General features: G+C 33.2%; 1 protein-coding gene across 1 annotated transcript in view; it reads right to left on the reverse strand.

The window, feature by feature from the left end:
• LOC126891712 (probable multidrug resistance-associated protein lethal(2)03659) overlaps positions 1 to 26,170 on the reverse strand; it is a 138,455-nt gene that overhangs the window by 95,962 nt on the left and 16,323 nt on the right. Inside the window, exon 2 of the mRNA XM_050660976.1 lies at positions 4,613 to 4,714. Coding sequence (XP_050516933.1) covers positions 4,613 to 4,695 — 83 coding nt within the window. The 5' untranslated portion in view covers positions 4,696 to 4,714. The remainder of the gene's footprint in view (positions 1 to 4,612; positions 4,715 to 26,170) is intronic.

The following is a 26,170-nucleotide window of genomic DNA, read 5'->3' on the forward strand; positions in this document are numbered from 1 at the left end:
AATGGTTCTAACATCACTTTCTTCCGACTTATGTTATTGCAAAAAATGCTCTCTGGGAAAAACAATTTGAATAAAATTTAAACAATTGAATGAATCGTTTTGAAATTTTTATCAGATATTAAGCACCAAATAATCCTTATTTGACAAAAATTTCAAAGCTGTACACTTATTTTTAGAACAGTTCTTGCGAAAATATTTTTTTTTGCAATTCCGACCTTTTTTCGCAATTATATTAACAATAAATGAGTATATCAAACTTTGTAATACGTCATTTTAAAGCTTTTTCCATGATCTCGAAGATATTTGTATTAAAAAAACCATGAGTTTCCCTGTTTTCCATTGATTTGAAAAAAAATGAAAAATGCCATTTTTTGACACTTAATTGTTTATAAATAAAAATGGCCGCAAGATCCTACGCAGGAAATAGTTACAATTTGCTCTTATAGGTATTACCTGTCGAAAAAATGCTTCAGTACCCTGGCTGTTCAAGTGTCATGGAGAAAACCTTATTACCCTGGACTAACACCATTAATATACAAATTCTAATTGAGACCTCACAACTTTTGAAACATAGCCACGTACTAATTTATTTCGCTGTAACTGCCTATGTTTATTCTTATTAATTATGGACTGTTTTTTTTTGGCTCATTTTGTCAATAATTTATATTTGATTATTTTATGTATACAGTCGGAAAAATGAAATAATACCCATGAACGATTACATCAATCACTTGTTTTGTATTTGCTATCTTTTCTATAATAAACTTTTGCTATTTATAGAAAAATACAGCAAATACAAAATAAGTGATAAGTGAGAATAAGTGATAAACGTGATCGTTCATGGGTATTTTTTTTATTTTTCCGACTGTATTTTTATATCTATAAGAGACTGAGAGAAGCTCAGTCATTTGAGATTCGCAGATGATAACGTTCTTGTAGTTGATCGTATGGATGATGCAATAATAATGAAAAATGTTGAAAATGTTGAAAAAATTTATCACGCTTCCTGAGATGTTGGTCTGAAGATTAACATGAACAAGGCATAAAAATAATTTCTTACATGGTCCGAAATCGTAATATTGTTGTTGATGGAAGGGATATTAAGCAAACTGCATCGTATAAGTAGTTGAGATATAGAATTCGGTTGGGCAGAGATAACCAGACATCTCACATCGCATAGGATTAGCCTGGGCAGCGTTTGGTTAAACTACGTATTTAAATCGGACTTACTCATACGCTTCAAAAGAAAAATCTTTAGTGTGTGTTATCTGTACTCACTTATGGAACGGAAACATTAACACTCACAAAAAAGGTAGTGAAAAAGATTCGCTAACTCAGGGGGCTATGGAGCGCCGAATGTTGGGTTGTATCACAACAAATTAAACAAACATAAATTTATACTGATAATATTGTTAGGTGTTAGATCATAGGCTTGATAAACTTTGTGCTACATAACTTTTCGTAATACCCCGGTAAGCTACAGTCTCAGAGAATTTAGGGAGTGAGTTTTTGAAATAATATTTATTATGAAAAAAAAAACTATTAATTATTGGGCGCCATCAACAAATCAAAATATACTGCTATATGCCTATACAAAAATTACAAAAAAAAAGAATGTCTGTGTACTTTGTACGCACGTAAGAAGTTATACTTCTATTATATGATTTAAACGAAATTAATATACTTTTTATTTATATTTTGTTTAAATATTAAACTAATTTTTACTTACTACTTCTCAAAGATTTTTATTAGAACAGTGCCAAAAATTAAAATAATAAAAGAATAAAACACACACAAACACATTAAACAAGCCACAAATGATGTCTGAACATTAATTGTCGAAAATTTTTTTAACTAAATACGTATTTTCTGAAAATACAATTATATAATAAATATACTTACAATCATAAAATGTATTAAAAAAAAAAACAAAAAAGAAAGTTTCTATTGGGACTCGAACCAGCGCTGATAAGAGCGGTTGGTATTGGAATTCATTCGCCTTCTCCCCTTAGCCACGGACACTATGTGTCATTATTTACGAAGATCGACTAACTAAACGGATTAAACTTGTGATATTTTGATATTTTGAAAATTGATCAAATTATTTTAATTTTGAATTGAAATGATTTAGAATTGAAAAAATACAACAAAACATAGAGTAAAAAAACAATATATTAGGTGAATATTGATAGAAATTTTGATGGTAATCAAATTATATAAATAAAAGTATTACATACTATGTATTTTGGCAGATCAAATAGGTAGGTTTATACCCATGATACATTAACAATTATTACGTACCTGTTGCTTTTAAAAACTATTTAAAAGTCACTACAAAATTATAAACTTTTTTGTTTCTGTCCTCACAACTATAAAACTAATATATTATACATTTGTTTACCTTTACCTTTACCTCCAAACCACAGCTGCCATATCGGATAATTTTTGACATGTCATTTGAACATCCAATCAGAACAAAGTTATAATGCGCATGCGCCGGGCTGATAGGTTTTAACATATAAAAAAATCACCCTCTATCGCCGGTAAAGAAGTATAACTTCAAAAAAACTACTTGCAATAGCATTCCATTGAATAGAAATCGGTACTTACCATTGCGGTCTGCGGTAGTCTGTATGTTTTATGACAATAAGGATCAGAGATAGATTGATTAAAATAAAAAGACATATAAGTTTAAAACATATTCATTGCTTATTTATAGAAAAAAATGGTTAAAATGCAAAACTGAGTTGGCAAGAAGTGAATAAACATATTAAGTCCTTCACGTTCTCAAAAGTTCGAAGAAAAAAGGAATAAGCAGTTGGTTTCATATACCTGATAATCTGCGGTTGTACTCTTGGCTACAGTTTCGGATCAAAAGTACTATTTCACAAATTGTTTTTATACGAAAAATAAAATTCCATAATCTTGTTTTATTTTTAAAAAAGTAATTGCTTAGTTTGATTATCAATGAAGCATTGCATCAATTTAATGATTAAAAAAATTGTTTAAACAATTGATCTTTAGTTAAAAGGTCGGGAAACACGTCCTGCGAAGATTGAATTAAGTTATTCTTGAAAAAGGCATACTCTACGCCACTACCAGATACACCGTTCCATTTATTTTACCGAAACAATGACACAAAATTATACCGGTATGGTATTTACGACAAACACATAGCTCTTGCTACTTTCACTGCAGAATTTACTCAAGATTCCATCTGAGCCTAACTTTGGCACAGACAAAAAAAACTGGACTTCACTGCATGTCTGATCAAACTTAACTGAATTTTCTTGAGAACTTTGACTTTCTGTCCTAAGCTCTGTTCCCTCTCTTTTAAGTCACCGAATTCTCTTTTTTGACCAATAAAAAATATCTGAGCCTCCTACACTTATTTATTAACCAATAGGAAAATCAAAAAACATTCTAAAGCGATCCTTACTTAGCTCCAACATTTTGAAGAAAGGTATTGCTGAGTCCTCAATTAACACCCGCGCTTTCTGATATTAATATTAGCACGTATATGTATCTAACTACCAGGACTACTGGAGCCAAAACGATCATTAGCTACATTGTAACTATTTTTTACATCACAAACGGAATACAGCGAATCGAATATATGACCGTAAAATATAATAACGTCTTCCTTTAATAAGACAGATAAACTTCAAATTCTCACGTTTAAATAAATTCCTTACATTAGCTTGGCATATGAAGCTATATTTTTATGTCTACAGGATGGGGCAAAAATATGTTACGATAAATTTACAATTTGGGTTTCTGCATAAGGCAAAATAATTGCGTTCGTTTGAACCTTTTCAGGGTGTCTTCCTGAGAGATCAAATCTCAAACAAAGAACTACGTCGTAGAACAAAAACAACAGACGCTGTCGAAATAATCGCGTCGCTAAATAGGAATAGGGCAGGACACGTCGCTAAATTATCAGACAACCGGGGCACAAAACGTATTATATAGGCGAGCGACTATGCAGCGCTACTGAGTGGCTTAGACAGGCGATTTTGTAGCTCCAATGATTTTGAAATGGACGCCAGTAACAGCGAAGATCAGCGACAGTGGCCGGCCACTGTCGCTCGTCTGAAGAAATGCCACGTTTAATTTACATAAGGATTTAAGGCTAATCATCGGAAACTACTTTGTGGCGCCACCAAGTAGTGTTGCAGAGTGGTTCATCTGTTTCTGGGGTAACTGGACGCAAGTCGCACAAGACATAAACAGATGGAATGATCTGAGGGAGGCCTATTTCCAGTAGCGGTCGCATACTGATCGATCATGATGATGATGATGATGATATATTTATGTCGAATAAAAGTTACTATAACAAGAGTAAATGACCCAAGATTGTAGATCCATGCTAGACTTAAATAATTACAAAAAATTCTTCGAATTTTCTACCAAAATTTTAGCCTTATCCTTTAATAAGCGAGAAAATTAACTTGCTTCTTCCAAAACACACGAATGTAAAATTTAAAAGGAAAAATCAGTTGATTTACCTAATAAAAATTCATTACTGAAACAGTATTGCCTTTGATTTAATAAAAAACAGTAAATTTTTACAAACAGTTGAATACTAAATATTTACTTGTGATTTACTTACCAAAATAATAAATTGGAGAAACAACTTGATCGATCTCTTGGATTAAGTTTTTGCTCTGCAGTCTGGCCTTTTGATTCCTCCATTTTGTAATTTTAGCTCCAACTGAAAAACATAGATGAAATATATGAGTTTCGTTACGTAATTACTTAATTAAATACTTGCAAATTAAGAATGGTCATGTAAAAATAATCTTAGCAATATATCTCTTATCTTGATAATGATAAGGGGAATTTTAGCAAAATATATTAAACAAAAAAAAAAGAAAATCACTGCATACACAAATGTGAGTACAAATTGAGTTTTCAGTAGTAATTGCACAAGAGCTCTGAAATTATTGAATTTTTCCCGAGTGACACTTTGACAGTTTTAATGTCACGAGCCGAAGGCGAGTGAAATTATGCCAAAGTGTCACGAGAGCAAAAATTCTATATTAATTTCAGAGTTCGAGTGCAATTTGTTGCAATTATTTCATGAATAAAACTGTTCAAAACCAAAATTTTATTGCAATTTATGTATGTAAGTACAAATTAGTACCATTAAACACACAGTTTTTATAAATATTTGACGATTGAAAGTCATCACTTTTATAATTTTTAAAACATTAATTGTCATTAATGTCACTGAATGTATTTTTTCGTAGAAACGAAGGGCATCTGACGTAATATACTTAACGACGGGAGATTATCAAAAATTATCGATTTAATTCAGATTTCTGTAGCTTTCTATTGGTCAGAATCTCCTATGAATGGAATAATCAGAATAATTTATCAAATTAATACACTCCTATCATAGTAAAAAATGCATATTATAGGGTGCCGAAAAGTACCTTTACTTGAATGATTTCTATTGTTGTACTTCTTCTTTTTCTACAGCACTACAGCCCAAATTGAGACTTAGCCTTCTTTACTTTTTGCCTCCACCCTTATTTCTCTGTGGTTGCTCTTCTCCATACGCGGACTCCTAAAAGGGCTTTAGCCAAGTAAATGAACGGGAAATACGGCGATACCGTGTAATTTTCAGGGGCAACTCCGAATTGCCTGAAAATTTGGATTTCGGTTCTACTTACCCTCCACTTCAAAGTTGAAATTGTGCCGTTGGTTGCTTTTACTTGAGGGGTGACAGTGCCCCTTCTCGGGGGTGAAAAAACATACGTTCAAGATAAAACCGGAAATGGATAAATTGACTCATTTTAAGCAACTTTTGTTCTATAGAGTTTTTTATGTAAGCCAATACTTTTCGAGTTATTTACGATTGAAAATGTTTATTTTTCGACAAAAAAACTACGGTTTCAGACGGCTTTTCGCAAATAACTCAAAAAGTAAATATTTTATCGAAAAAAATATTCTCAGCAAATGTGTAGCCTATAAAAAACCGAAAAAAATGGTGTGTCAGTAAAGTCTATCAATCGAGTTAAATCAAAGTTGTAGCTCATGAAAAATACGTTCTTATTCGTCTAATTCCAAATCGAATATTTCAAGGTGAAATCCCTGAAAAATTAAGCACTTTTCGGGAAAAACCCATTCAAACTTTTTTAAAGTGTTTATAAAATGCTTTATTTTAATTGTTTACAAACGTTTCTAGCATTAAAAATAAGCGAGTTACGCTAAAAATAAAGTTGGCCAACTCTCTTTTTTTTTGGTAAAAAAATCATTAAAATCTCCCCGTGTTTAGCTCCCCAAATGATATTAATCACAATCACTACCGCTTTACAAACAATTAACTTACTTATCTATTTTTTATATGACTGTCAGTCTCACAGGTTTAAAGTGCTTATTTTTAAAAGGGTTATAGTTGAAAAAGTTTGAACGGCTCACTTATAACGAGTGTATGCAAATTTTGAACAGCTATATTTTAACCAATTTTTGTGTTACGGAAAAACAAAATGAAACTAGCATATTTATAATAGCAAAACCTACATTTTCTTACTCTTTAAGAATTTTCTTATCACTAATACTTTTTAAGTTATTTTGAAAAAAGGAAATTTTTCAAAAATTTTTAGAAAATTTTTTTTTATTATAAAACCAATTTTTTTTTAAATAAGCACTTCAAACCAATCAAACTTACATATCATATAAACAATACACACTCAGTTCAAATAAATGGTAAAGCTGTAACAATTAATTTTATTTAGGATGCTAAGTAGAGGGAAGTTTTCACGATTTTTTTTTTACCAAAAAAAGGGGCCAACTTTTTTTTTCAGTGTAATTTGTTTATTTTTGATGCTAGAAATTTTTGTAAAAAGCGAATATGATACGAATTTTTAGATACTTTAAAAATGTTAATAAGCTTTTCCCGAAAAGTGCTTAATTTTTCGGTGATTTCGCGTTGAATTATTCGATTTGGAATTAGACGAATAAGAACGTATTTTTCATGAGCTACAACTTTGCTTTTACTCAATCTATGGAATTTACTGATACACTTTTTTTTTCATTTTTTTATAAGCTGCACTTTTACTAAGATTATTTTTTTCGATAAAATATTTACTTTTTGAGTTATTTGCGAAAAACTGTCTGAAAACGTAGTTTTTTTGTCGAAAAACCAACATTTTCAATCGCGAATAACTCAAAAAGTATTGACCTACGTAAAAATTGCTATAGAACGAAAGTTGCTTATAATTTCTCAATTTATCCATTTCCGGGCTAATTTTAAAAATGCGTTTTTCACCCCCCGAGAAGGGGTGACTGTCACCCCCCAAGTAAACGCAACCAACTGCACAAATTCAACTTTGAAGTGGAGGGTAAGTAGAACCTAAATACAAATTTTCATGCAATTCGGAGTTGCCCCTGGAAATTACACTCCAAAATGGCCATTTATTGGGCTACTTGTGCGTCGCTGTTTGCTGTGTCTTCCCAGCGCTTTCTTGACTTTCCAACCATAATTAAATATATAAATAAGGTCGCCGGAAAGTCTCTTTCCTTGAATTAATTGTTATTGTTGTACTGCAAAGGGAAAAATAGTAACACAATTTTGTTTGTGAGTTATTTATGATTTCTATATTTATCTAAAACATCGGCGTGCATACCTGCATTGTCGCAACACAACTTGGTACGGCGCCATGTTCGTATGCTCATCCGTCTGAGCATGTTCAGAGTTACTGACGTAAAAGCTTGGCGAACTCTATTTCATTTCTTTTCGACGAAAAGTTCTCATTTCAAACATATGTGCGTTTTCTAACCATCTATTTAATGAAACCGTAAAGTGGATTGTCCGTCGTTATCAAATCTGGAATTTTTGAAAGCTAAGGAATCGGAAAACCTATCCCAATCCATCGATCTGGGAAGATTCCATTTTGGTGACTGCCAACAGCGAGAGGGAAAGAGGTGAAGCGTCATCTTGTTGAAATTAAACAAGGCGTTGACTTGAATATTTTTTCGAATGTAATCTTGCATTCTTGACTATTGAATACCAAACTCTGCAGAACGTTTCCGCGTCGACTTCATCGATGAACGTTTAATGGAATCCTTAATTCCGCTACAAATTTCAGCTCTAGTGCTTGGTCTTCCACTTCTTGGTGTATCGAGAACGGTTCCCAATGAAAAATCCTTCTTCTGCCACGATATAAAATTTGGTATGGATGGTGATGTTTATTCAAAACGAACAACGAAATCATTGATAATGCCAGCCATTGTTTTAGCCAGGGAGGTAGCGTCAAATTTGACCGGAGCATTTTAGCATGGCTGGTTTCTTTTTATTTAGGTAGGTGTTCCAAAGCTTATTAACAAATGATGTGTTAGCTGGCCCAAAACCGGGGATTTTAGACAAGAAAAGGTAAAATATGAAAGTTGATGGACAAACGCTACAACTTAAATGTCAAATATTTATATACGTTATTCAATACATTTGATAGCTTTGCTAACTTGGCTTTTACCTTTCACTCAAGAGATCCAGGTTCAAATCTTGACGCGGAAAATTCTTTTTGTTTTTTAAATTGACATTTTATTTTGAAAAATAATTATTTTTATAATACCACGTTTTTATTATTTATACGAGACAATATAAAAAAATCTGTTTGTCTTTTATAGGATCGCAAACTATGCATTTTTGTTCATAATATTATGATTGATCTTAATAAGCAAATTTGTTGTACATGAACTTCTGAAGGTTCCTGAGTTGGTAAGACCAACAATCTAAGTGGAAAGGGAGACATTATTTGTTATTTTTTTGGACGAACTGTTTTTTCTTAATTTTATATGTTGTAGAACCTAAAGATACAACCCTAAATTTTCACTTTTCTCTCACCAACCCCCATTTTTTAATAGCAATCTAAATATTTCCCTATTCTCTATAATACATAAAAATGAATGTTTGTCTGTACCTATGTCCCTTATAGAATCGTAAACTATGCATTTTGTAGAAAAAAGTATAGGTACGCAATATTTTTTAGTATTTTTTGGCTTTCTGGTAATTTTTAAGTATTAAACTTTCAAACATTATTTAGTTTTAAGGCGGTACGAAGTTTGCCGGGTGAGCTAGTTAATAATAAAAAAATATTCTTGGACTAGTGTGGCAAAGATTAAAAAGTATAAATCAATAATTTATGAATTTTAGATTGTAATAAAAAAGCGTCAGCTGCATCATGTACGTTGCAAAAAATGTTAGCTGGCCAAGTGGACATGCCGTCGTATTATAAAAATAACTATTTTTCAAAATAAAATGTCAATTTAAAAAACAAAAGGAATTTTCCGCGCCAGGATTTAAACCCGGATCTCCTGAGTGAAAGGTAGGAGCCAAGTAAGCATGTCTATCAAATGGTCTAAGTAACGTATATAAATATTTGACATTTAAGTTGTAGCGTTTGTTCATCAACTTTCACATTTTACCTTTTCTTGTCTAAAATCCCCGGTTTTGGGCCAGCTGACACATCATTTGTTAATAAGCTTTGGAACGCCTACCTAAATAAAAAGAAAACAGCCATGCTAAAATGCTCCGGTCAAATTTGACACAACTTCCCTGGCTATTTTGTTGTTATGACGACGTTCGTGTATCCATACTGCAGCGACCAAACGCTCTTTGAAATATTGTTATTATTAAAGCAAAGGGACTTTCTGGCCACCCTATAGAGGTACTTTAAAAAATGAATGACGAACATTTTTGATGTTGTAGAATCGTCACTGTTATCTTGTATTTATTTGTTATCTGTAAATATGCATCGAGGTGAAATTTAAAGACCTGTAAAAAATTGTTTTTTATTTATTTTCTGTCAAATTGATCATTATTTCTCGAATTGCACATGCGCAAGTATAGTCACTGCTGCCAACAGAAGAAAAAAATTGGTTAGCTAACCGAGCTTTCCTTAACTTGGTTTAAAGCACTGAAAAACTATATGAGGGTTAAAATATTGGTTAAAATTTAAACTAGGTTAGCTAACCAAAATTTTAACCGATCAGTGAAAAACTGGGCCTTAAAATTTTTTCAAATGCTTCATTTTTTACTGATTGACGAAAAAATGAAAAATTGATCTTTTTTGACCTTAATTTGTTTATAACTAATTAAGTTAAAACAGATAATGGAAAAATTCTGGGAATATGATCGTGAGCTGCATCAGAAGGTCATAGATTTTACACAAGCAGTTAATAGAGTATGCAAGCCCAGACTCTGAAGAGCGAGGCAGGAATTTGGCTTTCCAAAAAAACTAGTCAATTAGATACGGGTGCGTATGGAACGGTTACGATGTAAGGTGAGAGTTGGGCAACAAAATTGAGACATTTAAAATAAACAATGTACTAAATCAAGGAGACGTACTTGCACCACAACTCTGGAACACATAATCAGAAGAGCAAAAATCGAAAAACCGACTACAGTATTTCATTGAGAAGGACGAAACTTACTGTTGACATTTTCAGACGATATCGATCTAATAGGAACAGTGGCGTAGCAGGCAGGCCCGCAGGGCCATAAAGCCATCAAGCTTAATACTTCTACTTTCTTTAAATTGGGGACCAAAACATATTTTCCTAATACGCATCAAAATAGGGAATTTGGAAGGAAGTAATGAAGCGGGTAATTGACGTAATTCTTGCTCTGTCCGGGTGTAATTTAGCATTTCGTGGACATGTTAGTAGTTTAGACGAAAGTAAATCCCAAAAATGCAATTTTTTGTCGATGGTTCGTTTACTAGCTAAATATGATCCTGTTTTAGCTACATTAATCGATAAAAACTAACTTAAAAACAAATTACTTGAGCCCCCAAATACAAAACGAAGTTATAAATTTGCTAGCTCAAGAAACTAGAAATAATGATTCTTGATACTACTTAAGATATTTCAAAACACGATCAGCTTAGTTTTATTTTCCAGTATGTAAAAATAACTTGCGATGAAAATAATTTACCTTCCAAAGCAGAAGTTGTTGAAAGTTTTTTTAAATCTTTTCGCATATTAGAGGAAAGTGCAGAAGGTCTTGTAAATGAAATTCTAAAATTTATACAATCAAAACACTTTTCTGTACACCACTGCAGAGGAAAGGGGTATGATGGGGCAAGCTTCTGACATTGAAAAACAGCTTTCAATATGATCATTGTGCATCCCATAATCTGAACCTAGTGTTGAATGATGCCGTTACTGGTGTACAGAAGTTGTTTTTTTAGGTTTTTTTTTAGTGCAAGTATTAAAAGATGGGATGTACTATGTACTATTATGACTTTGGATTCATCGCGTTTGCCAACACTTAAAAGGTTATGTGAAACCCTGTGCTCATCCAGACATGATGTTGTTAACGCTTTGCGTCGAGCTTTCCGACAAGTAATAAATCTTTAACGAAAATTTCATTGCTATCTAAAAACCGATGGAAAAGAGCATATTAATTTGTTTTATGTAATTATGTTTATTTACAATCTACATCATTAAAAGAGTATTAAGTAAATTTGTTCCATGTTTTTGGGCATGAAGAAGAGACTTTCAATGATGTCTCATCTTATTCTATTTATGTTAAAGTTTTAAAATTGGTCCTGAGGTCAGGTTCTATCTAGTCTACTTGTGACAGGACCATTATGGAATAATTACCTTACTAACTCATTGTCATGGTGAATGGTACGCTCGCTTTGTGATTCCGAGGCTCGATGGATTTCTTCTCTGATGAAAGGTATATTTAAGTCTTCGTGAAATGTTTGATTAGTTACATACCATGGTGCATCCACTATTGATCTTAGAACCTTAGACTGAAATCTTTGGATGATATTCAGTGATGTTAACTTTGCACAGCCCCAGAGGTGTAGTCCGTAGTACCAAATAGGTTTGAGAATTGCTTTGTTCAGGAGAATTTTGTTTTGGATGTTGAGTTTTGATCTGCGTCCAAGGAGCCAATACATTTGCCGAAATTTTAAGTCTAGTTGTCTTCTTTTAGTCTGTATATGTTTTTTCCAAGTAAGACGTTGGTCAAGGTGGAGGCCAAGGTATTTAGCGTCTGTTACTGTTGGTATTCGTACATTCTCCATTCTTACAGGTGGGCATGTGTTGTGGCGGTTTGTAAAAAGAGCATATGAATAATAACTTTGAATTTGTCGTTAGCATTAGGTACTATTCAATCTAATATACGTAACTTTATTAATCTAACATCAAAACTTTTGCAATTAGTCCGTTCTTTAACGGTAAAATATTGCAAAACCTCTAAATTTTAAAGAACCGCTTGGATTGACATGAAATTTGGCATACACATAGCTAACAAGTCAAAGAAAAAAAGTGATATTGTGCCGATATGTGCTTTTGCCCTGGGGGTGGTTTTCACCCCCTCTTGGGGGTGAAAAATATTCGTCCAAAGAAAGGCAGGAAATGGACAAACTGGCTAATTTTAAGTAACTTTTGTTCTATAGAGTTTTTTTACTAAGTCAATACTTTTCGAGTTATTTGGCAGTGAATATGTTCATTTTTTCAACAGAATAACTACGCTTTAAGACGGTTTTTCGCAAATAACTCAAATAGTAAGTATTTTGTCGAAAAAACATTCTCAGCAAAAATATAGCCTGTAAAAAATTTAAAAAAATGGTGTATATATCACGTCTCTACACCTAGTAGAAGCAGAGTTATAGCTAATGAAATATAGGTTCATATTCGTCAAATTCCAAATGGAATACTTTAACGTGAAATAACCAAAAATGAAGCATATTTTGCGGAAAACTCATTACAACTTATTTAAAATGTTTAAAAAAAGCTTCATTTTTGTTTTATAAAAAAAATTTCTAGCATCAAAATTAAACAAGTTACGCTCAAAATAAAGTTAGTCCCTTTTGGTTTTGGTAAAAAAATCGAGAAAATCACCCCCTAATTAGTATCTTAAATGAACTTGATCGTTACGACCTCACAAGTTTCTTGACTCATGTATATATTGTTTATACGGTTTGTAAGTTTCATCGGTTCAAAGTCCTTATTATTGAAAGGGCTGTAGTTAAAAGGGGTTGAATGAGTCACTGATCACGAATGTATGCAAATTTAGAAACACCAAATCTTAATCAATTTTTGTCTAACAGAAAAACAAAAAAGTACATGATATTTAGAAACGCAAATCTGACTTTTTTTGTTTTTCGAGATTTTTGGTATCTCTAACAATTTTTAAGTTATTTTGAAAAAAAGCATATTTTTCAAAATTTAAATTTTTAAAAATTTTATTTTGTAACCAAATTTTTTCAAAAATAAGCACTTTGAATTGATGAAACTTACAGATCATATAAACACAACACAAGTAAAATAATTTGTGGAGCGGTAACGATTAATTTAATTTAAGTTGCTAATTAGGGGGTGGTCTTCCCGATTTTTTTTTTGCAAAAACAAAAGGGACCAATTTTATTTTGAGCGTAACTTGCTTAAATTTAATGCTAGAAACTTTTTGTAAAAACGTAAATAAAGCTTTTTTTTAACACTTTAAAAAAGTTATAATAGATTTTCCCCAAAAAGTGCTTAATTTTTTGGATATTTCACGTCGAAATATTCTATTTGAAATTTGGTGAATATGAATCTATTTTTCATTGGCTATAACTCTGGTTCTACGAGATGCAGAGACCTAACGCGTACACCCTTTTTTTACTTTTTTATAGGCTATATTTTTGCTAAGAACGTTTTTTTCGACAAAATACTTACTTTTTGAGTTATTTGCGAAAAACCGTCTAAAAAGGTGGTCATTTTGTTGAAAAATGAACATATTCACTTGCAAATAACTCAAAAAGTGTTGACTTGGCGAAGAAGCTTTATAGAACAAAAGTTACTTAAAATTAGTCAGTTTACCCATTCCCGGACGTATTTTGGACATATATTTTTTTATCCCCAAGAGAGGGTGAAAGTCACCCCCAGGGCAAAAGCACACATCGGCACAATATCACTTTTTTTCTTTGACATGTAAGCTATACGTATGCCAAATTTCATTTCAATCCAAGCGGTTTTTTAAAATTTAGAGCAAAAACCGTGAAAGAATGGACTAATCTGAAACGGCAGAGTCAAAGGTCGCCGCCCTTCAAGTTTTTGGAAAAACTAGTGATAATCTTCGAGAACTGAGAAATTCGTTTTCCGAAACTTTAGCAAAAGTAGCAGGAATAGCAGAATAGTTGGGTATTATACCGGAATTTAAAAATAAACGGATAAAACGTATAAAAAATTTTACGATGGGCTCAGCTGCGACAAAAAATAACTTGTAACAAAAAAGTTTTGAAGTTAATGTTTTCAATGTCAATGTAGATGTAATATTACAACAAATTACTAATAATAGGTTTGTCCGATTAAAATAGATGTATAATAGGTTTTTATGTCTATTCCCAAAAATTTATGAACCCTAACTACTGATGAAGACTTATTAAAGAAAGGCCAAATATTGTCATTTACACATATTTTAGTAATTATATTATTAGTTGTCGTTATGTTTATAATAGGGGGCCCACAAAAATTGTCGCGGGGAGGCCCCCCAATCTTCAGCTACGCCACTGAATAGGAAACACCAGATTAAGGAAGAAGAAGACTTTCGTCAGGTTCAAGAGAAAAGCGGAGAAGATGGTGCTCCTAATCAATGAGAGTAAAATGAAATACATATTATGTATAGTATATGAGCCGCAATAACCAAAGCAGATACAGGATCGGTCAAAACATCACCATCGTTGGTGATGTTTTGAAGACAATAACTGAAGATAATAAGGGATCACACGAAATGAACACTAAGATATAAGCCGGCAACAGATATCTTCTAACTAACATGACCCACATAGATAAAACTACCCAGATAGCACAAGTACATTTTATGGACATCCAATGGACGTACATCTGTGTACATTGGAACGTCCAATGGACGTCCCGCTAAGGTACAATGGACATCCGATGGACGTCTAACGAACGTCCAGAGTTCACAAAACTGAACACGTACAGTGTACGTTGTTGGAGCTTTCAGTATATGCCTTACGTACATTCAATGTACCTCTTATTGACATTTTTAGCCCACTTTTCACAAAGCAATCTAGTATCTATTATTTTGTGAATACATAGCAGAAAGCCTTTAGAGGAAATAGTTCCTTTAATACTAAAACTTATACATTAAAATATTACACAAATGACGTTTTTTTTATTTTTCTTTACTATAACAACTTTATTAGAATATATAGGTACTTTATTATAGGCACTTCATTAATGCACGACTGAACTTGCACGATAAACAGCAAACACAAGGGTATTATCACGGGATGTATTATATTGTATGTAATAACTTAATAAAAACGAAATTAAGTTGATGGCGGCGTATGCAGCAGCATCCACATAGAAAAATTGTTTAGTTTAGCAGCTTGAAGAATGAAGATGAAGTCATGAAGATGAAATACGCCGCGCCGGGCCAGTTGCTAACCAGCGTTGCCAAAGTTGGCAAAATTGTACCAATTTGATACAATTAACAACCAACCTTTTGATACTAAAGTATCTTAAAGTAAAAACCTCAAATTTTGTGATATCAGAAATTTGCTTCAAATAACATTAAACGACGTTCTTTTAAGTTGTTATACAAAATGTGTTGGTTTAGTACATTTTGTGTCACTATGTCAGTCATTCCAGTGCATTTACAAACATTTCTCTGGAAACACTGTTGGTAACTAAAAAGACATTCGATGGCGCGGACAAATATTGCAAGGCGGGAAATTTAACAGTTACAAATGCACATTTAAGATTTAAATTTGTAGTGTCTAATTCTTGAAAGGTCTATATTTACCGATGTAGCTCTGTTATACTGAAAAAGTTTACGATCATTGTATCATCTTCTAATATTATTATGTAGGTTTATTTAAAATAATTTTAGTGGTTCAGTGTGTTTTAATTCGATGATAAAAAAATATGTGACTGTATTTATTGGAAGCTTTTTATATTCTACTAATACTATTTCTTTGATTAAAACAAGAAGCTAATAATTACTCATAATAATCGCGTTTTGTGTAAAATCTCCATGGACCAAAAAATGGATGTCCAATGTACGTTGAAATAAAACGTACAATGGACGTCGCGTAATAGACCAGTTTTTGTCCATGGACGTTTCAACTTTAAATGTACGGTACATGGACGTCCATCGGACGTTGTGTGCTATATGGGTATATAAAACAATCATTGGCCTGTACTGACGTACGGCAGCGAAACGTGGACCATAACATAGGTCAATGAAGAGAAACTACTTGCTTGGGAAAGAAAAATCCTAAAGAAGATCTTTTGGCCTGTACTTGATGAAGCAGCAGGACAATAAATATATGATATGAACTAACAACGAGCTCGAGGAACTATACCCAGACGCCAACATAATACAATAAATAAAGTCCAGAAGACTACAATAATTGGCAGAACACCTCAGAGGGCATTCTGAAAAAATAACAGCAAGGCTGGTTTGATGAAAAGAAGCCCAAAGTGGCGAGATAATAATATACTCGTAGCAGGACACCTGCTATTCAGTCAGGCCATGTAGTTGAAGTTTGCACATTGTTAAAATGGCGTGGACCCTATACTACATGCTATGGCATGCTGGACGAGCCATACAGTCTGTAGTCAACACCCCGAAGTATGAGCGGGAATACAAGGCGTATCAATACTCATACGCTTATGAAACGCACCTGGCGGATCATAAGGGCCTTCACATTTTGCTCTTTTTCAACTTGTCTTGAGTGAAATGTCTTTAATCTTTCCTATCAGCCTCTCTTGGCTAACTCTTGTTTCTTCCGACCCCGAATGGCGATTAGGTTTCCGAAGGCAGACGGGTCGCTATATTTCTTTCTACTACATATTCTTCACCGAAAGATTGCCGGTGTAAGCAATCCCCCACTTAATGACCAACGGCTTCGGGCGGATGAGTTGGTAAGTGGTAGGGCACCCTTTTGTCCTGAGGTTGTGAAATCGGCCCCGAAGGCGGATGAACCAAATATTTTGGTCAACGGTATAAGGATGGGGAAGCACAAGTAGGGCAAACACCCCATTAATGATCCAGAGCGATACGCCCTAGTGAATCAATCATGGTAATGCTCAACACTAAAATAAATTCCGGAGTAAGTCCTCCGATCGGTTCTCCGGGGAGGACAGTTTTCAGTTCACCACAAGATAATAAATTGAAGTGTAGAAAGAATATCAAGATTTGTACATGGAATGTCAAAACCTTATATAAAGCAGGGAAAATCCACAATGCAATACAGGAGATGAAGAGAATGCATATTGAAATCATGGGAATAGCAGGAATGAGATGAATAGCAGAAATGAGATGGCCAGATTCTGGGGAAATACAAGTGGAAAATTACTAGGTATACTACTCGGGAAAAAGTGATGGATCACATGAATATGGAGTCGGATTTATCGTATCACTTTAAGTTGCCAAATGCGTTACTAACTTTAGGCCAATATCAGAGAGAGTGATGTTACTACAAGTACAAGCCAACCCCGTCAATATAAATATTATCCAAGTTTATGCTCCCACTGCAGGCAAAGAAGAGGAAGAAGCTATTGAGTTTTATGAGAATATCAACAGAATTATACAGAAAATTCCACGACAGGACGTTCTTATTATTATGGGAGACTTTATTGCCAAGATTGGAGCTGGAGATAAGACGCAGTACATCGGCGCACATGGACTTGGAGTCAGAAACGACAGAGGAGACCTCCAGAAAAATTCGCAGAAGACTCAGAACTCGTTGTCACTAACACATTTTTCCAATTACCACCTCGAAAGCTGTACACATGGAAATCCCCTCAAGACAAACCCGGGAGAATTATTAGAAATCAAATAGATTAAATTTTAGTAAACAAAAGATTCCGAAACAGCTTTATATCTGTCAAGACTTATCCTGGAGCAGACTTAGAGACGGACCACGTTCCACTGGTGGGAGTATTTCGCGTCAAACTCAAAATAGTGCAAAAAAAGAAATCACAATCATACGACCTACGTATGCTAAAAGACCCTGACACGAAAATAAGGGTCCAAGCCACGTTAAACGAGCAAGTGACTGCAATTAAAGACGCATCGAACGAAGAACAAATGATCAAACAGATGACCGAAATAGTTCAAAATTTAAAGGATAGACACTTAAAGCAGATAAATTAACCAAGAAGAAATCATGGATGACAGATGAGATCCTGAAACTAATTGACGAAAGAAGAAATGCCAAAAATGACCCCGACACATACAAAACAATTAATATATCAATAAGAAGGAAAATTAGAGAAGTGGAAGAAAAAGAAGCAATGGAGAGATGCCAAGAAATTGAGATTCTACAATATATGTACGATAGTCATAATGTACATAGGAAAGTTAAAGAACTCACAGGTGGACTAAGACGGAGACAGGGAGGAAATATAACTGATTCTGACGGAAACATCATCTTAGATAAACAGAGTAAAATTATAACGTGAAAATAATATCTAGAAAAACTGTTTGAAGACCAAAGAGGTAACACCTTTGAGCTAGAAGAAGAGGTAAATGATGGACCAAGAATATTACAGAAGGAAGTTTATTCTGCCATAACACAGCTTAAGGATGGCAAAGCAGCAAGTCCCGATAATATACAAGCAGAACTATTCAAACTGATGGACAACAAATCAATAGCAATAATCACAAAGATATTCAACAACATATACAACTCTGGACAAATACCAACAGAATGGCTGAAATCTGAGTTTATTGCACTTCCAAAAAAACCAGGAGCCAAAAAGTGCGAAGAATACCGTACGATAAGCCTGATGAGTCATCTCCTAAAATTGTTCCTAAAGGTAATCCATACGAGAATTTACAAGCTATGTGAAAGTCAAATTTCGCCCAACCAGTTCGGGTTCATAAATCCTGTTGGTACGAGAGAGGTTTTGTTTTCAATACAAGTCTTATTCCAGAGATGCAGAGACGTAAACTGCGACGTACACGCATGCCTGGTTGATTACGAGAAGGCGTTTGATCGAGTACAACACGCCAAGATGATGCAAATACTAAAAGAAGCAGGAATTAACAACCAAGATCTGAAAATAATTAGAAACCTTTACTGGAATCAGACTGCAAACCTCAGAGTTGACGGTGAACTCACCCAATATGTCAAAATCATGCGTGGAGTGAGGCAAGGCTGCATTTTGTCCCCCCTAATTTTCAATCTTTACTCTGAAAGAATATTTATCTAAGCTTTGCATGAAATTGAAAAAGGTATTCTACTAAACGGGTACCGGCTAAATAATATCAGGTATGCAGATGACACCATAGTATTTGCGGACAACCTAGAAAACCTACAAGTACTCATGGACAAAATCACGTATTACAGTCAGCAATATGGACTCAATACAAACGTAAAGAAAACAAAGCTTATAATCGTCAGCAAGAAAAAGATAACAGAAGGTCAACTCTATATCAACCAAACCCCTGTAGAAAGAGTGAGGCACTACAACTACCTCGGCACCATAATAAATGAAGAATGGACCAATAACCAAGAAAAATAAGAGCGCGCATCGGAAAAGCTAGATCAATCTTCAACCGTATGGGGGCGTTTTTCAAGAGCCACAACCTTTCTCTTGGTATAAAAGTAAGAATGCTGAGATGTTACGTCTTCCCTGTCCTTTTTTATGGTGTTGAATCATGGACCTTGAACGAGGATATGTGCCGAAAGTTGGAAGCATTTGAGATGTGGCTATATCGGAAAATTCTTAAAATCCCATGGACTGATAGGGTCACAAATGAGGAGGTTCTTAGAAGAATGGAGAAGAACCGAGAAATACTAACAACCATCAAATCTCGAAAGTTGGAATACTTTGGACACATTATGCGAAATGAATCCAGATATACCCTCCTACAAGCAATCCTGCAAGGAAAATTATTTGGAAAGCGAGGTCCAGGAAGAAGAAGAACATCCTGGTTAAAAAACCTCAGAACCTGGTTCAACACAACATCTGTGCAGCTTTTCCGCGTTGCTGCAGATAAAGTGAAGATTGCCATGATGATCGCCAACATTCGTCACGGGTAGGCACATCAAGAAGAAGAAGGACACTTGAAACTCATGAGTGTGAAGAACTGGATGGAGAATCCTTATTACGGAGAAGAGTTGAGGCATGTTGTCGAGTCAGCTAAAATCCACGAAGGGTTGTAACGGTCAGGCCCCGATCTAGGAACCGCGAGACCCTGGAGGGGCCCTTATGCAACAAACAAATGGGAAACAATAAGCTGTATTTATTTGAAAAGCTGATAAGAAATTTGTTAGAAATTAAGATTTTGTTTTATGGTTTATATTGATAATAATAATTATTTATAATTTTCAACGTTAATAATTATTCTTACATAAGATTCTAATAAATTCTTACATAAGATTCTAATAAATTCTTACATAAGATTCTGTATAAGAATTATTCTTACAACGTTTAAAGTAGGCCTACACATATTATTATATTTACGTTTAAAAAATCATCAGTGTTGTACGGTGGTGGTCACTTGTCTATTATGAGACTCTAAGTCTCAATGTCTCAATGGCGCAGACTCGCAGATGTATGTAATCAACGTCAGATTAGTCAGATAAGAGACCAGCTGCCATACAGACAACCAAGCCTACCCGACTGTCTGTAACGTGCTTGAGATAAACAACATCGTACCCCTACCCTACCTCTGCTCATTTATTTTAGCGTGCTGGTGTATATAATAGAGGAAGGAAGTGGTGCAGCCTAAAGACGTAAACGTATCTGAAGCCACGACAACAAAATCAAGTCATTATTTTATGTCAGCAAAACTCAGATCTGATATTCTGAACAACATTAACAAATCACAGTTTTATTCTTTAACCCGGCACCTGCCACGTGGGGTGCTACCAGCACCCCATAACACATTTTTATCAAATATTTGGTATTTCAAGTTTGGTAACCGAGCTGTGCGTCATAATAGCTTTCTATAATATTATATAGCATGTATGTGTTAGTGTTTGAAGAGGTTATTTAGTGTCATTCTGAACTTATAGCTCTAAAGTCGAATTGGGGTGTCATCATCTGGCACTTTAAGTTTAAATTTTTTTTTGTATTTTTGATAAACAGGTCAAATTTACGTTTTTTTATTGAAATAACTGATTTAAATTATTAATATAGACTCTATACTCACTAAATTTTAATTTTTTTAGATATTTTACTTGACTTCATTTATTATGGCTTGGTACTTGCTAATTTGCTTATAACACCTTTTTCATTTTATTGTTCAACTTTTATAACATATTAGTGGCTAATAAGTTAATAAAACGTGTTTATTTATATTCTTGTGTTACCTAACACATTATTTTGTTTTTTAAACAAGTAGATAACAGAAAATTTTTAAGGGGTGCTGTGAGCACCCCACGTGGCAGTTGGCGCCTTGCAAAGCCACGTGGCAGGTGCCGGGTTAATTGTCAATACTACACAAGATCTATCTAAAAAAGATCAAATAAGTTTTGTTGTGCGTTTTATCAATGATAATAATTATCCAAAATTATTATTAAAAATCAAAGAAGATTTTCTTGGATTTTTTTATGTTAATGATGCAGATGCCCAAAATATTTCTACTTTAATATAAATAAGTGCAGAAGCCAAGGATATGATGGTGCCTCTGTGATGTAGGGAGTATACTCAGGCGTGCAGACCAGACTTCGGAAAATTAAAGAACACGCTTTATACATTTACATACATACAGCTCATAATTTAAATTTAGTTATCAATGATACAGTTGGAAGCAGTAGCGTGCTGGAACTTTTCAAGCAGCCCGGTGATTTTATAGAAAAGCGGCCTCCCATCCTCTTTTACCTTCCATTATCAAGATTTTTACTCGTTATTTATAAAACAAAAATATAAATTATTTGTAAATCAAACATAAAACTTTGAATTGAATTATTTTTTTTAAACTTGCTATGTTTTTTTTATTTAATAATAAACAATCTTACAAATAATAAATATGATCACATGTATGACAATATTGTTTGTAGTAAGGCAGAAATCATAATTTCCTGAATAAATAAATATGAATTTTTTGTAATTAAGATGAAAATAAAATAAAATTTTGAGAATTTTTCAATTAAGTTTTCAGTTGAATTTTAGTAAATCAATTATACAAGAGAGTACCAATACAATACAGTACAAATGCTTTAATGTAACAATATTTAAATTTTGCAACGCGATAATCTGAACATTATTTTTTCGAGCAGTAGATTTTTGAGCAAATTCGTCGATTACTTCATCATTTTTAAGCTCATACAAAGCGTCTTTTTCTATAGCTATTAGCATAAATGTTTTCAAGTGATCTTATTATGTTACAGTACTTATTAACCCATTTTTTTATGTATTTCAATGTTCAAAAGCTTCTTTCACAAGATAGGTACTTGTGTCACTGAAAGAGTTAATAAATGCTTATATACTACATTTAAATTTGGATAAGCACAATGATATAAGTTGTGCTTATGCAAAACAGCATAGCAGCAAGTTATTCCATGGAATACCCCCTTATTAACTTCTTTATTTTTAGCACGTAAGCAAAACGCTCGAAAAGGTCAATTTTTAAAATAATCATAGTATATTATAGCATCAACGTTTCGAACTTTACGCGATACCTCTTCAGGTGACAGGCATAACTTTGATTTTTTTTAAATGGGAATAAAGTACTTCATGTAACACCTCATTTAAAAGCTCTTGAAATACTGATTACAAAAATTTATAATACTGTAATCCTATTTGACAGCGTAGGCGCAAAATTTTAATCGAATTCCTTTTAAACGCATTAATTTTTTTCGAATCCTGAGAAAACTAATAAATATTTTTGAAAAATATAAACGCAGAAAGAAAGACTACATTATTACGGAGGGCCGAAAGTTCATTAGAATACACAAAAAGTTTCTTTTGAATGATATACTTGAAACTAAAAATCAGACTAAATTTTCTCTTTTTTCACCCCTGTGACTTATTAAAATAAACATTATAGAAGTTCTCAGGGACTTTCGACCCTCGATAATACTGTAATATTTCATTCTGCGTTTAATTTTTTCAAAAAATACCTATTAGTTTTCTCAGGATTCGAAAAAAATTAATGCGTTTATAAAGAATTGGACCGATATTTTGCGCCCACGCTCTCAAATAGGATTAAAGTATTCTACATTTTTGTAATCAGTATCTCAAAAGCTTTTCAATAAGGTATCACGTGATGTACTTTCCCATTTAAAAAAATCAAAGTTATGCCTGTCACCTGAAGAGGGATTGCGTAAAGTTCGAAACATTGATGCTATAATATACTATGGTTATTTTAAAAGTCGACCTGTCCGAGCATTTTGCTTACTTACGGGCTAAAAATAAAGAAGTTAATAAGGGGGGCAACACTTATTCCACCGCACTGTAGAATCTTTACACTTGTTAGTACCACACGGAGGTGAGGCTTTCACACGGTATCAACAACTTTGTCATTTGTTACTTTATGTTCATTATCACTTTGATTAATAATAGCATCCTTCATATTTTCTGTAGACTGATACTGATCAACGAGTTCTTCTCTAATTGCAGTCGCAGATATGGAAAGATAAAATGTCTTAACTTTTCAGTGAATTGTTTAAATGCCGTTAAAGGTATACATACCATTTTTTATTGTCGATGTAGAGTGCCGGATGTAGATGACGATTTGTCTCGATCAAATCGTTTTTTGATACTTTTAAAAATTTGAATAAGTTTATCATTAAGTTTCTCATATTTGTGGAAAACTTTTCAGAAAATATCTGTATTCATTTACTTAAACTGCATTGAACAATTAAATAAGATTTAAATTTTTCTTGAAATGTTTTGTTAATATCATTCGATTAGAAATTAAAAAAAAATTTGTTACATCTAAAATTTTTTGTGAAAAAAACTTATTTGACCGGCCTCAAGGGGCCGCGGCCTCTCGGTAATTGCACCGTTTCATTTATATGGCCAGCACGCCACTGGTTGGAAGTGAAAGGGATGTAGCGATACTTCTCTCTTCTTCATATTATATATTTTATTTAGCCACAGTGTCAATAGATGGGACGTACTGCCTTCATCGACAGGAGGAACCGATGTGACTTTGAAGAAGTTAAATCCAACAAGATGGGCCTCAAGACATGCATGTATTTTGGCAATACTTGATTCACAAACAGGATACTTTTTTTCTTTCCCTGGACTAATAAATTTGCATTCGAGTTAAACTCGATTTATGACGAATTTAAATATAGACTATCTTTCGAATCAATGCTTCAATTAGTATATTACATAAATCAATAGTATATTACATAAATCAAATGGAACAGATATCACATTTTTAGTACTCAAATTTCAAAGTGTATTATAAACAAGTTAAGTATCATTTGAATACGTTGGTGCAATGTATTCAATCTATTTTTATAATTGTATGAAGGAAGTAAAAGAGAGAGGTAATCTCAAACATTGAGATATAGTGCAGTCATTGAAGTGTAAAATAGGTTTTTACCTTCGAAATTTTTTACTATCAACCGATTTACATGAGATTTGGGAATTAGGCTTATCTTACCCTTAACTTTAAAAGTGATATTAACCCGAACTCCGTTTTTTATTTTTAAGAAGTGAAAACAACCCCTTAATGTTAAAATTGACATTGAGCGATTTTATCGCCAGAAAACGTGTTGAATAATAAAGAGTGACATTGTGAAGTGTTTTCTAACACAATAACCTCATGCTAAACTCCTTTTCATCCCCTTGAAAACCGTACAACCCTAGCAAACAACCCCTAAATCGAAAAAACTTACAAAAAATAATGTAGTATGACATAATAAGATTTAAATATAGAGTAAATGATATTTACGTTCTCTATCTTAAGTATCCTGTTAACCCCTTTCAACCCTTGCAAACAACCCCTAAATCGAAAAAACTTACAAAAAATTAATGTAGTATTAGACTAAGAGCCGCTATAGGTGAAATTTCTTAAACATTTTAGGCACGACGGGACCCTATAACTTAAATAGTAGAACCTAAAAGAAAAGGTTTGAACACTGTGCCGTCACTTTTCAGTGGCACATGCGTCGACAGTGGCGCATCAAACTTTCCACTTATGGATGGGATACCTAAATTAAAAAATACCTTCCCTCACTACCAGGATTCAATTTTTTTCATTTATTTAAGTTCTATGTGATTTAAGTTCTATGTGACATAAGATTCATCGTAATTTTAACTTACCACCCCCTTCCCCCTACCCCCACAATCAAAAACCTTTTTTTTTCGATTTTATTCTTTTTTTTTTTTGGTGGGATGCAATCAATTTTAAAATTTCAAAAAATTCACACGCATAGTTAAGGCTTTTAAAAAACACGTTTATTTTTTATAGACCTGTAGGTTAGGTTTACATAACCTCAAAAAATTTTTAAAATTCTTTTTTTGGAAAAAAATACATAATATTTTTTTGGGGATAGCTACAGATCTAATTTTTTCTTAGTCTTGTGTATTTTATCAAACACTATATTTTTAAATTTTTTCAGATTTTTCTGTAACGCTGGTCACCTTCAAAAATACAAAAAACTGTTTTTAAGGGGGTTTTGGGGGGTTTGAACGCATTTCTCCCATTTTTAAATATTCTAAAGGACTCACTTACTTCAAGTTACATATATCCTATAAAATCGAAATTGATTTGATATATATTGTGAAGTCTATAAAATAGGGAAAATCCCCCAAAACCCCCCAAAAAGCAGTTTTTCGGATTCTTGAAGGTGGCGAGCATTACGGAAAAGTCTAAAAAAAATTAGAAATATAGTGTTTGATAAAACACACAAGATTAAGAAAAAATTAGACCTGCAGCTATTCCCCAAAGAAAGTTATACGCTTTTTTCAAAAAAAAATTTTTTTTTTTAATTTTTTGAGGTTATGTACACTCTACCTACGGGTCTGTAAAAAATAGATATGTTTTATAAAAGTCTCAACTATGCGTGTGAATTTTTTGAAATCTTAAAATTGATTGCATTCCAGCAAAAAAAAAATAAAAACGAAAAATGAAGTTTTTGATGGTGGGGGCAGGGGGAAGGGGGTGGTGGGTTAAAATTACGCTGAATCTTATGTGTTAATCACATAGAACTTAAAAAAATAAAAAAATTGAATTCTTTTATTAAGGGAGGGTACCTTTAAATTTATTTATCCCGTCCAT

Source organism: Diabrotica virgifera, chromosome 9, assembly GCF_917563875.1.
Source record: "Diabrotica virgifera virgifera chromosome 9, PGI_DIABVI_V3a".
NCBI classification, from domain to species: domain Eukaryota; kingdom Metazoa; phylum Arthropoda; class Insecta; order Coleoptera; family Chrysomelidae; genus Diabrotica; species Diabrotica virgifera.